The sequence below is a fragment of the Acinonyx jubatus genome, chromosome A2 (genome assembly GCF_027475565.1).
Source record: "Acinonyx jubatus isolate Ajub_Pintada_27869175 chromosome A2, VMU_Ajub_asm_v1.0, whole genome shotgun sequence".
Lineage (NCBI taxonomy): Eukaryota > Metazoa > Chordata > Mammalia > Carnivora > Felidae > Acinonyx > Acinonyx jubatus.
Window position 1 is genome coordinate 76239981 of NC_069383.1, and position 14257 is coordinate 76254237.

General features: G+C 34.3%; 1 protein-coding gene across 3 annotated transcripts in view; it reads right to left on the minus strand.

Moving 5' to 3' along the window:
* DBF4 (DBF4 zinc finger) overlaps nt 1-14257 on the minus strand; it is a 29952-nt gene that overhangs the window by 13883 nt on the left and 1812 nt on the right. For 2 of the 3 annotated variants that reach the window (XM_027071834.2, XM_015085883.3), the window contains exons 2-6: nt 14080-14252; nt 7998-8177; nt 6474-6524; nt 5922-5991; nt 5627-5703 (exon numbers count right to left, since the gene is read on the minus strand). In XM_027071834.2, coding sequence (XP_026927635.1) covers nt 5627-5703; nt 5922-5991; nt 6474-6524; nt 7998-8177; nt 14080-14252 — 551 coding nt within the window. Of the gene's footprint in view, nt 1-5626; nt 5704-5921; nt 5992-6473; nt 6525-6717; nt 6789-7997; nt 8178-14079; nt 14253-14257 lie in introns of those variants that run through there. The other variant, XM_027071835.2, reaches the window with a different exon arrangement.

Consider the following 14257-nt stretch of genomic DNA (forward strand, 5'->3'; position numbering starts at 1 on the left):
TCAAAAATAAATAAACGTTAAAAAAAAAAAAAAGTGCTAAATAAAGAATTTTTTTTTTTTTAAGTTTATTTTGAGAGAGAGACCATGTGCACAAGTGCACACAAGCAGGGGAAGGGCAGAGAGAGAATTTCAAGCAGGCTCTACACTGCCAATGCAGAGCCGAAGCAGGGCTTATCTCACAAACTGAACTGTGAGATCACAACCTGAGCTGACATCAAGAGTAGGATGCTTAACCAACTGAGCCACGCAGGTGCCCCTGAAATTTAAAAAAAAAAAAAAAAAAAAATTAATTCATAGTTCTTTATCCAGTGAAAAGATCTTACAGGAATGAAAGCAAAATAAAAACATTCTCACACTCTCCTCTATAGGACTTTTTCGAGCTAAAAGGGTAAAACTGGTGGGTTTTTCAAAAAATGCAAATCTAACAAAATATACCACAAAAATTGGTTTGGGAGGATAAAAGGGTTCAAAAAGTCTTAAGCCTTCTACATTTTATTTGAAGGGTAAAATGCTAACTTTAAATAGACTATGAAAAGTTACATAGGTATAGTTTAAATCCTAAGCAACAACTAAAAACAAAACGAAAACAAAAACAAAAAAAATGGATATGGTCAAAAAGCCAAGAGATAAATTTTCCAACAATCTGAAAGGCAGCAGAAAATAGAGAAACAGAGAAATAAAATACAGAGACACCAAGAGAAAAACATTAGTATACTTACTAGGCCTAAATTAAACAATACTGATAATTACTAAGTAGAAATCATTAAAAACATGCCAATTAAAAGACAGACATTGGCAGATTTAATAAAAAGACAAGTTCCAAATATCTATTAGAAACGCATTTAAAAAACACACAGATATGTAAATGGAGAAGGAATAAAAAAGAGCATGCAAACACTAATCAAAAGGAAGCTGGAGACACCTGGGTAGCTCAGTTAAGTGTCTGACTTCTGCTCAGGTCATGATCTTGCGGATCATGGGATAGAGCTCCACATCAAGCTCTTGCTGACAGCTCAGAGCCTGCAGCCTGCTTCAGATTCTGTGCCTCCCTCTCACTCTGTCCCTCCCCCGCTCTTACTGTCTCCTTCTCGCTCTAAAATAAATGTTAAAAAAAATTAATAGTAATAAAAAAAGGAAAAAAGTGGCAATAGTGTTTCAGACACAGAGACTTCAGAACATGAAATACTAACAGAGACACAGGGACATTATATGACAATAAGGTTACTTACTAATAGGGACAGAGGGACATATGATAAGATTAATTCACAAAGAAAACATAAGAATAATATACGTGTATACATCTAAGAAGACTCAAAATACATGAGTCAAAAATTGTGACAGAACTGGAAGGAAAAATACACAAATTCACATTATACTTGGCAACTTCGGTACTCCTCTCACTTTCAGTAATGGCTAGAATAAGACAAAAAATCAGTATGGATACAGAAAACTTATACAATTTGACCTGTTTGACATCTAAAGAATATTCCACCTATTGGGGTGGCCTGTGTGGCTCAGCTGGTTAAGCATCAACTCTTGGTTTCAGCTCAGGTCATGATCTCATGGTCTGGAGGTCTGAGCCAGTTTGTAGGTTTGAGCCCCATGTCAGGCTCTGCACTGACAGCACAGATACTGCTTGGGATTCTGTCTCCTCTCTCTCTGCCCCTCCTCTAGTTGCTCTGTCTCTGCCCCTCACAAAATAAATAAACTTAAAAAAAAAAAAAAGAACATTCCATCTATTAATTGCAGAATATACACTTTTTAAGTGCACATGGAACTTGCATTAAGAGACTATATTCTGGACAATGATACAAGCCTTGACAAACTTGAAAGAACTGAAATCACACAAAGTGGGTGCTCTGACCATAAAAGAATTAAAACAGCAATCATTCATTGCTAGTGGAAATGTAAAATGGTAGAATCCTTTTGGAAGACAGTTTGGCAGCTTCTTACCAAATTCAACATACTCTTACCATCTAATCCGGCAATTATACTCCTTGGTATTTATCCAAATGAGTTGAAAACTAAGGTCCAAACAAAACCCTGCACATGGCAACCAAGATGTCTTTCAGAAGGTGAATGAGTAAAGTTGCAAATCCAGGCAATGGAATTATTCAGCAATTAAAATAAAAAAGCTATCAAGTCATGAAAAGACATGGAGAAACTTTAAAAGCCTATCACTAACTGAAGAAGCCAATCTGAAAAGGCTACATACTATATGATACCAAATATGACATTCTGGAAAAAGCCAAACTATGGAAAAAGGATCAATAGTTACGAGGAGGGAGAGAGAGATGAATAGATGGAGCATTTTTAGAGAAACTACTCTGTATGATACTGTGATGGAAGATACATGTCACTATTCATTTGTGCAAACCTACAGAATGTACATCAAGAGTGAATGAACCCTAACGTAAACTATGGACTTTAAGTGATGATGACTTACCAATAAAGATTCATCAATTTATAATCAATGTACCACTGTAGTGCAGGATGTTGATAGCGGGGGAGGCTGTGTGTATACTGAGAGGCAAGGGGTATGTGGGAATATCTGCCTACTACTCAAATTTACTATGAACCTACAGCTGCTCCAAAACAGTGTCTGTATGTATACTATATCCATAAATACCATATATATTATACATATTTGATGCATATCATAAACATATATATTATATACACATACGCACACACCCACATATATATGTATATAAAGCTCTATATAAATTGCGTGGGAATGCAGTAAAGCAGGGCTCAAAAAAATTTACAGCAAAGCTAGTTCTTTGAAAAGATTAATAAAATTGATAAAACTCTATCCTGATGAAGAAAAAATGTAATAATGATCTCAGGAATGAAAGACGAAACCTCATTCAGACTCCATAGACATTAAAAGCTTAATTAGGGAATATTACAAACACCTTTGCCATCAATTTGACAGCTTAGACAGGAAGTACAAATTCCAAACACCAAAATACACTCAAGAAGAAATAACCTGAATTTCTTTTATCTAATAAAGAAATTGAATTCATAGTTGGCGATTTTCAAAAGAAAATTCCAGACCCAGATAACCTTACTAGTAAATTCTACCAAACATTTAATAAATAAAACTGACTCTACAAAAACCCATCTAGAAAATAAAAGTGGAAATACATCCCAGCATTTGAGGAGAGAATTACCCTGACGCTAAAACCAAAGACATCAAAACAGAGAAAGACCAATATTCCTCATGTACATATGTATGTGTATATGTACATGTACACACACACACTCTCTCCCCAAAATTTCAAGTAAACCGAGAAAAGAAAAAAAACTCCAAGCACTTTAAATAGTGGAGCAAAATGCATTCATTCAACTTTAGTACTTGGGAAGCCAAATTTTCCAGAAACATTTTCTTCTCATATACAAACAAAATTTCTTACATACATACAATCAATCAATCAATCAATCAATCCCTGACAAGTATACATCCTGGACTACAGATAAATTTGGTATTCTTTTCCTTTTTGTTTTGAGAGAAAAGATCTGTTTCACAGCTATTTTATCACACTTTCATTGTTTTTCTTGTTTCACCAGGGCAACAACCCCTAGTGCCGGGCCCATAACAGGACTGAATATCTGTTGAATACTGACGGTTGTAAGTGTAAACAAAATATCCCTGAATACTTTTTAAACGATGAACCATGACCTATTAGCAGGTTAATATCAACTTAAGAGTTGTGACTAGTATTTTTTACAAATGAAAATACAATACTATTGAAATACTGGCATAAATCACATTAAGGGTAAATACTATTTCATGAAACTTGTTTCAGATATGTACTTAAATACACTGCATGTAGACAGAAATACGTTTGTGTATTCAGAGACCATAATGTCCTTGTGAGTTTACATTTTCGTATTTGTTTCTATATACCATCCAAAAACTCTGTAAAGAACAGTAAAGGTAGCTTAATGCTATTTAGCATATTTCAATTAAGGTATATTCACCCATAATTTTTTAAAATTTGGAAATAGCCATTTGGAGGTTTGTTTTATCACTTGTAAATAAGACATTCAAAGCATTAAGTATTAAGTAAACTATTTGTTACTTTCTGCAAGTTGTTCCTATCTTATACAAATGTAAACTTATTAAAAATATAAAATTCATTAAGACTTTAGGTATCTTTGCACATAACATGCATATATAGAATACTCATGATGTAAAATATGTTTCTTATTGAAAACTGTGTTCAGAAGAGTTTAAAAGTCACTGTCCCAATGTCACTATTACCAGCAAACATGCTTTACTGGCAACCAGACCTTTCATATCTATTCAACTAGGTTACTCTCCTATTAACAATCTCAGTAATTTTTCAAACCTTTCCAAATAAACTCTAACTCCTTTATACAATGTGCAAGGTCCTATCTGAACTTCGTAATTTTTCCTGCTTCATCATTTATCATTCTCCCACACAAAAATCAAGGTGCATTTGATTTCAGAAAATTTCCCTAACATGCCAGCCTATTTATGTCTACATGTGTTTATACATATACTCTTCTATAAAATTTTCCTTTTATATTTTAATCATTTAAGGATTGATGAAGAAAAAGCAGATCACAAAAGAATACACTGGTATGAGAACTGTGACAAAAATGAGAGATGATAAGTTCCAGAAGAAAACAGGTAAATAAAAAGGAGATGAACAAAAGCTCACAGAACCAATATGACTGGTTTTAAAAAGTGTTAACTCCAGGGGTGCCTGGGTGGCTCAGCTGGTTAAGTGTATGACTTCAGCTCAAGTCATGATCTCACACCTTGTGGGTTCAAACCCCACGTCAGGCTCTGTGCTAACAGCTCTGTGTATGTCTCTCTCTCAAAAATAAATAAACATTAAAAAAAAAAAAAAGTGTTAACTCCATTTGGCAAATCAGTCCGGAGTTTTATACTTCATAGGCTAAAGAGTGAATGGGAAGTATGAAAGTGGAGATTTGAGTTTAGATGATAAAAAGATTGGATGGTTATCAGGGAAGGATAGAGATCAAAAGAGGTAAGTTTTATTATACTTATTTTAAAGGATGGAAAAGCCCTGATTTGGTATAAAGGCTCTAAGGAGGAAGCTAGTTTTTGAAAAGGGAAGACACAAGATACGGAAACATTAGGTCTAACACTGCAATGCCTAATGCACTCAATTAGCAAATATTGTGAATTCAGGCCAGAAAGCCACAGTGCATAACAAGATTTTGTCATAATGCTATCTAGAGCAGTTGAAAAGTAAACACATTTCCTATTTATGTTCACCAAAGAAATAAATTATATATATTAGAAGCTTCTCCTGCAATAAGCTAATTATGTTTTCCTTCAGAACTGAACAAGAGTATCTAATAAAAAGCAACAGCAGCCAAAGAAGCAACCAAAAATAAATACAACTATGCCAGCCTCCCAGGAACAACTAACTTTTACCTCAGGAGTAATCCTAAAGTTAAATGATACATAATACCTTATTCAAATAACAGAAAAACGAAAACAGTACAAAGGCTTACCTTTGCTGGCAAGTAATATTTTCTACTTGGCAAGAATAATTTATAGATAAATAAAAACGAACCTTGATCACTGTGATTAGTTTAAAAATTAAGGAAAATAACATACCACATCTCTTACAGAAGTGCTTGATTTCTTGAGTAAATATAATTCTTTTTTCTTTTGTTCAATGTAGTATCTAATGTCTTCATTAAAAAAAAAAGTTTAAGATTAGCATTTTCATCTTTAGAGTTAAGCACTGCTATTTTCTTACTACTAGATTTAGGTAATTCTTTCACCTAAATCATTATAGGTCATTATAGGACCTCTTGCTATCAGAATACTCCCTACCTAAAGTTAGGAACCAAGGGGTACAAATTAATACTTTTAACAAATATTGTCAAAAAATTGATAAAATCCTTACCATCAATATGAAGAATTTTTACTCCCCATGATAAGGCATTTGATAATATACTATTTGAAGGAATAAAATCCTGTAAAATAAAAAAGGTTTGATAGTTTTTCTAGAAAATTACTAACTTAAATGAGCTAAATTTTAAAAATTATTTGAGGGTTAATGTTACTGAGGTGGGTATTTAGTAACATACACAGTTACAAGGGCAAAGAGTACACCAGTTTTTATTTTGCGATTTCTAAAATCAACCCTGTTTAATATATTCCCATATACTTCACAATTAATCCCACTGTAGCCTTCCAATTAAGTTTCAAGAAATTTCATTTAAAAATACAAAAATGCCGTAAGCTTCATACGTCTGCAGTAATATTTTAAAAGGCCACAAGATGGAGATGTTTCTTCATGAAAAGTAGATTCTGTTCTTTGTAAAACAAGATACATGCTAATATTTACGCTTTTCCTACTTAAAATTAGGAAAGGAAGATTTGGGGAACATCTCCGTTTCCACTTGAATTTTTAATAACAGAATAAATACTGTCAGTTTTTAAATTTCATACTTACATGGTCCTTGATAGCTTTTTCAACTAATAATTTTCCTCTGCTCAAACACACCTATAAAAAGACCAGAGATCAAACGTTAAACATTATAACAATGCCTCATTGGGAAAAAATTTAAAAATAGCTAAAATAAATAGATACAATTTATAAATTTTAATAATAAAATATCAAAAATAAATGAAAGGTATCTGTACAAGTAGTCTTGTACAAGTTGATAGTCTGTAGACTATCAACACAATAAATGTACAGTAAAAGTGAGTTCCTTAGAGTCTTGGGAATAAGATCTATTAAAGTTTGCTTCTTTTCTTGATAGAGCAACTAAACAATTAAATGAGACCATAGGTTAGTTTTGTAGTAAATTCTATTAAACATTAAAAATAAAATAGCTAGATTCTTCTGAAATTGTCCATAATTAAAAACTAAGTTTAGATTCTAATTCCCTATTCAAATGAAGATCTAAGAATATCAATTGTATATGTTGTCTTTACATGGTATTTCACATTTTAAATACTGGAGATGCAATTGAAATGCTATGAGCAACAGTTCATTTGGAACCATTCGCTAGTATATAATCTCATTCCTGCAAAAAAGCATTAAAGTGAAAAGATGCATGAGCCTTCCTGGAATTTTTTCCCCTTCTTTGTATTTGTTTTTTCTCCTTCCACAATTTATCCCTGACTATAATCTTCAAACTTACTGTCAACAGAGTACTAGAGATAACTAAATAACTAAAACAGAGACTGGCAAACTTTTTCTGTAAAGGGCCAAATCGTACATGTTTTAGGCTCTACAGGCCATAAAGTATCTGCCCCAATTATCCAATACTTCCTATATAGGAACTCAATTTGTAAACAAACAGGACTGGTTGTATTTCAATAAAACTTTATGTACAATGACATCTGAATTTAAATTTGTCACAAAATATTCTTTAGATTTTTGCCCAAGCATTTAAAGATATAAAAACCATGCTCATAAGCTGTAAAAAACAAGTGGCAGGCCGGATTTGGCCTACAGAATCTTTGTTTGCTTACTAACGTTGTGAAGCAAACAAAAAGTTTCCATTTCTTCTTTAAATAATGATCTACTGTTACTTTTAGTTGTAAATTACTCTTCAAAATAAAAGTCATCCCCAAATGCAAAGCTATTATTTTAGCCGAGCATGATTGCATAAGTATTAGGAGAAAAATCACCATACTTTAAGACAGTAACTTTATTGGGGTGCCTGTGTGACTCAGTCGGTTAGGCGACTGACTTCAGCTCAGGTCATGATCTCGCAGTTTGTGGGTTCAAGCCCTATGTTGGGGCTCTGTGCTGAGAGCTTGTAGCCTGCTTCGGAAGCTCTGTCTCCCTCTCTCTGTCCCTCCCCCACTAGTACTCTATTTCTCCCTCAAAAATAAACATTAAAAAAAAAAAATGACTGGAAAGCCACACACAATGTAGATATTCTACCTAAGTGAACTCGACTGTCAGTCTCTTGAAAATCATGAGATCCTCCAGCTATGGCCTTTGTGAATGTAAGATACTTACTGAATCTGGAGATTTAAAAGAACTTCCATCATGGCTGGGATGAGGTGAGGTGGTTTCTGCAGTATATGCAGATTCTGGACTTGGTACAGGAGAAATTCTTCCCAACGTTTGTGCAAATTTAGCTTCCTTTTTATTTGAAATAAGGTAACTGATATCTTTGCTGAGAAATTCTTCAACTCGCTAAAGGAAACCAAAGTATTTTCAAATAAGCCATACAAACCATAGACTGTTTCATATTTTTAGTAAAAAATGCAAATTTGATACGTTGTAATAATTTGTAGGGGCGCCTGATGGCTTAGTCAGTTAAGGGTCCAACTGGCTCAGGTTATGATCTCATGACTGATGGGTTCCAGCCCCACATCGGGCTCTGTGCTGACAGCTGAGAGTCTGAAGCCTGCTTTGGATTCTGTGTCTCCCTCTCTCTGCCTCTCCCCTGCTCACACTCTTTTATCTCTCTCAAAAAATAACACATTAAAAAAAATTTTTTTTAACTTGTAAATTGGGGGTTTTTATAAGGTGTTCTTCTGACTATGAGTTCTGAGCAAGTACAATGGGAGTTCCAATAACAACCAGCATGGGCTAGATACTATTTTTAAGTACTTTATCTATCCCAATTAGTTTAATCCACAACAACTCCATGGTCCTAATATTGCTAATATCTACATTTTGTGGAGAAGAAAACTGAGAAGTTAAGTGACTTGCTGCAGGTTACAACAGCAGTAAATAACAGAACTTGAACATAGGTATTGTGACTCAAGTCCATCCTCTAAAGCACTACAGTTCAGTAGAACTTAATGCAATAATGAAAATGTTCTTTACCAGCATATTGTCCAATACGGTAGCCAACTTGCCACATTTGGCTACTGAGTACTTAAAACGTAACAAATGTAACTCATGTGACCAAGCAACAGAATTTTAAACTTTACTTAAATTTAAATAGCCACGTGTGCCAGATGGCTATCATACTGGACAGTACAGCTCAAAATCAGTTATAACATCTTTACGTATACGAGGGGACCTTTACCCTTTGAGTCTAAGGTCAAAGACAATTACCCTACTAAAATTTTTGAAAACCACTGTTTAAATGCCTGAATTTATAAATGCAGGTACCAAATGTCAACATTATCAAAGATCATTCCCATCCAAGAACAGGAAAATTAAAGTAGACATAAATACTATCAATCATTAACTACTTCCATAAATGAAAAATTTCTAAAATATTTTAAAAAGCTGTATCTAATTTCTATAGGATCTTACAACATAAATGGAAGTAACAATAAAAACAGCAAAATATGTAACATGAATTAATTCCATCTAAGCATTAAGCAGAATCTGCTGCTTATACCAATGGCTAGATGTAAATCATTATTTCCTTTTTTTCTGAGCAACATTTCATCAACTAGTAAATAAGATATTCACATTTATTAATTCCAGGGATTATAAACTCAAATGCCTACAAGTGCCAGCAGGAATATAAATTCACAATTTACACATCAAATGCTTTCTTCATTTTCATAACTATGTGGCTTCAGTGCTGCCAGAGGTTCCAATTTTTCAAAACAAGCCCAATCTCCTATATATTTTTTAAAAATTGTGATAAAGTATATGTAAAATTGACTATTCTATTTTTTAGTACACAATTCAGTGGTATTAAGTACATTTACAATGTTGTACAACCATTACCACTATACACTTTTAGAACTTTTCCATCATCCTAAGCTGAAATTCTGAGTCCATTAAACAGCAACACCCCCCCCCCCATTTTTTTTTTCTCTTCCTAGCCCTTCTTAACCTGTGTCCTACTTTGTTTCTATGAATTTAACCATTCCAGATTCTTCATACTGGTGCAATCATGTTCTTGTTCTTTTGTATTTGAGTTATTTTGCTTAGGACAGTGTTTTCAAGGTTCATCCATACTGTGGCATGGAAAAGAATTTCACCCCTTTTCAAGGCTGAATAATATTCCATTGCAGGTATAGACCACATTTTGTTCATCCATTGATCCTGATGAAAATTTGGGTTGTTTCCACCTTTTGTCTATTGTGAATGCCATTATGAACATATCTCTTCAAGGCCCTCCTCTCAAATCTTTTGGATATAACTTGTTTTCCACGCAGTTGCACCATTTTATAACTCCAACAGTGCACAAGGGTTCCAAATTCCACATATCCTTGCCAACTTATTTTTTTGACACTGACCATCCAAATGCATGTGACATGGTATCTCCTTGTGATTTTGATTTGTATCTTCTTAATGATTAGTGATGTAGAGCATCTTCTCATGTGCTTATTAGCCATTGGTACATCTTCTTTACAGAAATGTCTATTTTAGTCCTTTACTCATGTTTTAACCGGGTTGTTTTTGTAGTTGAGCTACAGGAGCGCTTTATATATTCTGGATATTAACCTCTTACCAGGTACATGATCTGCAAATACTTTTTCTTCCTATTTAGTGTGTTTTTGCCCTCTTGATAATATCCTTTTGTGCACAAATGTTTTCATTTTTATGAAGTTCAATTTATCTATTTTTTCATTTATTCTCTGTGCTTTTTATTTCATATCCAAGGAATCAATGCCAAATCCAATGTCATGAAGACTTTTCCTTATATTTTGTTTTAGCTCTTATGTTTAGACCTTGACCCACTGGTAATTAATTTTAGCATATAACATGCATATAGCTTCATTTTTTTTTAAGTTTATTTAGAGAAAGAGAGAGCAAGCAAGCAGGGGAGGGGGGCAGAGAGAGAGGGAAAGAGAGAATCCCAAGCAGGTGTCAGGCTGTTAGCACAGAGCCTGAAGCAGGCTTGAACTCATGAACCGTGAGATCATGATCTGAGCTGAAAACCAAGAGTTGGACGCTTAATCGAGCCACCCAGGCACCCCATATTTTAAACATACTCTTTCCTAGGGGTGCCTGGGTGGCTCAGTCGGTTGAATGTCTGACTTTGGCTCAGGTTATGAACTTGCGGTTTGGGAGTTAGAGCCTCGTGTCAGGCTGTGCTGACAGGATGGAGCTTAAAACCTGCTTCAGATTCTGTGTCTCCCTCTCTCTCAAGAATAAACTTAAAAAAAATTTTCAAATATACTCTTTCCTCTATTTAGTTTGTTGACTCTACCTGGTATATTCCTACTAGACTTTCAAGCCTTAGGTTAAACTCTACCTGTGCAATGATTTCTGAAGGCAAAGTTAATCATTTTCTTCTCTGTATTCTAATGGCAATTTCAACATAATTTCTGTTAGACACGGACAATGCTATATTGTAAATGATTTAGGGGTCTCATATTCCCAAAGACTAAGCGCAGTAGAGTACATCTTACTTATTTTTGCATCCCCAGCAGCTAAAATAGTGTTGGTACATGAAAGACACCAGTGAAACAATTCTGTAATGAATTTGCACATGCCCAAATTATAATGTTTTCAAAGCAGAGTTAAAATTGGGTCTGCAAAACAGCTTCCAAAATTTCTCTATTGGAAGTAATTTCTCCCTCCTGTTGACACTGTATGTTGTGTTACAATTAATTGTGCCCATGTAATCTCTACCAAGATCAGAAGTTGAAGGCAGGATGGACTTAAGACTCATTTTTGAATCTACCAAAACACTTAATACCATGCCCTATAGAATTGATTTAGTTTCATCAGTCTTCAATTTATTAGCTGTTGCTGAATTTAGGTCTTTTCAAGAGTAAACTCAAAACTTATTTTTGAGTCACTGAAGGTTACAGTGAACATCAGATAAGGAACTCTGTCCTCAAAGTTCATGATATGGCATTTGTCCTTACATCTCTGTTCTTCTCCAACTGCCTTATTTTGGCACAAAATGTTTAAATATGGGCCTAAATGTGGTTGGTTCCATGTCCTTTTTGGATGGTTTTATAACAGCTATATTCCTTGCCACCACCAGAAGATATTTCCCCAATAGGTCAGACTTCACTGCTGTGTTTTCAGTGGTTGAATGTCTCAGAAGTGTACTCTCTAGATAAATGGGGTATGTTTTCATTAAGAGTAGACAAAACAAATTCATAAAGTGGACAAGTACAGAAAAAAAACCCACTGGTAATAATCTGAAGATCAATTACAAAATGAAAAGGGTCTAAGTAATCCTAAAAAATGCGTTAAAAAGCATCAGCCTTTCAAGGAATATCTATTCAACTAAATATTCCTTAATGTGGAGCCCTAAAACTCTTACTGTCTAGAGGTCAAGATTCTTTTATAGTTCATGTAAAAGATGACCATTACCAAAGTTTTTTTTTAATTATAGAGATGGTAAAGTGCTAAGAACAGAAATCAGGACATCACTAAATTATTGGAAAGATAGTGTGGGGGAGATATCGTAACTTGATAAAAAATTTTTTTTTAAAAGCTAATAAATCAGGGGCACCTGGGTGGCTCAGTTGGATAAGAGTCCAACTGTGGCTCAGGTCATGGTCTCGCAGTTTGTGGGTTTGAGCCCTCGTCGGGCTATGCGTTGACATCTTAGAACCTAGATTCTACTTTGGATTCTGTGTCTTCCCCTCTCTCTCTCTCTCTGCCCCTCTCCCGCTCATACTCTGTCTCTCTCTCTCAAAAATAAACAAACATTAAAAAAAAGTTAATAAATTAAGTTTAGTTGAAAATCCACAGCTTGAGGGAAAAAATCTGGAAATTTATGCTCTTAATATAATCTTCACTTCATTGGTCTACTTCAAACCATTTTAGGATAAAATTTGAATTGTATAAAACCCAACTATTATCAAATGCCTAAGTTAATCCAAAACTTGTTTCTTGCAAGTGCCTCAGGAACTGCTGTAGGAAGGAGAGAGAAAGGGGGCAGAGCAAGCATCCCTGCACTAACCGTAAGTGCGGTTTTATATAGAACAGTTTTCTTTTTACTGGCTTTATACACTGTGGACTTCTGAATGATTTTGCTTGAAGAGTTCTACTGCTAAAAATACAAGTCTAAAATCACTGATTTATATCATGTAAGTTAATGGGTTATTCATATTTGAGAAAGCTGTGAAACTAAACCAGAAAGCTACTTTGTAGCCATTAATTCCTAAAGGAACAGAATAGTGTAGTAGCATGTCAGTTTGGGAATTAGGCTGATCCTGTACTGGGCCAGTCATTTCACTTCCCTGGATGCTTAAGTACTTACTATCTAAAACGAAGGAGTCTTTATTCCAAGGTGGCAGGCCTATAAGACATGATCTTTAGGAATGCAGTCATAGGGTCATTATGACACGTTACTGCTATGACAAATATGACAATGTTTTAATAACATGAGTAACAAAGTAGAACAGCTTTTCAAAGATAAATAAGTAAATATCACACCAACAAACAATTCCAAGAAACTTGTTACATGTTCCTCTGCAAATTTCTGTTCTAGAAATGCCAGGATTCTTTCGCTTATTCAAAGGTATTAACCTCAACAAACTCAAAGTGCAGCACAAAACTTTTTTTAAATAGGACGAATTAAGAAAGAAATTAATGACTTCTTAACCTCACTTGCTAAAATTTGCCCAGTGTTAACCTTATTCCTAAGAAAATCTTGGAATTTTCCTCAAACTTTCTAATTATTTAATCATTTAGTCAAAGCATAAGGTAGGAAAGAGGGCTTTCAAAATTGTTAACCCAAAATTGTTCTCTTAATGACATTCATTCTGTTGAGACTGTTACCACTGAGAGTTAATTTTAACTCGTTGTGGTTTGTAGAGGTTTTTTTCCTTGTTCTGTAAATGACATTCTTACTGTTATGCTAGTCCAGACAGATTTATGTAGCTCCCTAAAAATCACAATCAAGGAGCTGCTGCTCTCTGGAGGACATACCAACATAATAATGAGAACGCAAGCAGAGGTTCCACCAGGCCAAGGGAGTCACAGTTCTCAAACTTCGTGAACTTTACATTAATCACAGAAACCTAAAAGTTCTATTATGCTACAATAGGTTAAAACAAATAATTTTTCATTGATGATAAACAGCTCATAAAAATTTTAAGCTTGGTGATTACATGATTATGTTTCCCAAAATGAGTATCTTCAACGATTTCACAGTAGAAAGTACTAGTCACAAATTATTCCTTTGTCAAAATGTATAGTTTTGACTTACCCCTCCCAGATCCTGAATGTCCTTTTGCAGTTTTTCAGATACGGTGACAGAAGGTAAGTCAATGTAAAATATTTTTCCCCCTAGTGGCTTGTATTTGGATTTTTCTGGTTTGTTATCAGTTTTCATAGATTTTAAAGATGATCTGTTTTTTTCATTTTTGACTTGGATTCCACCTGTT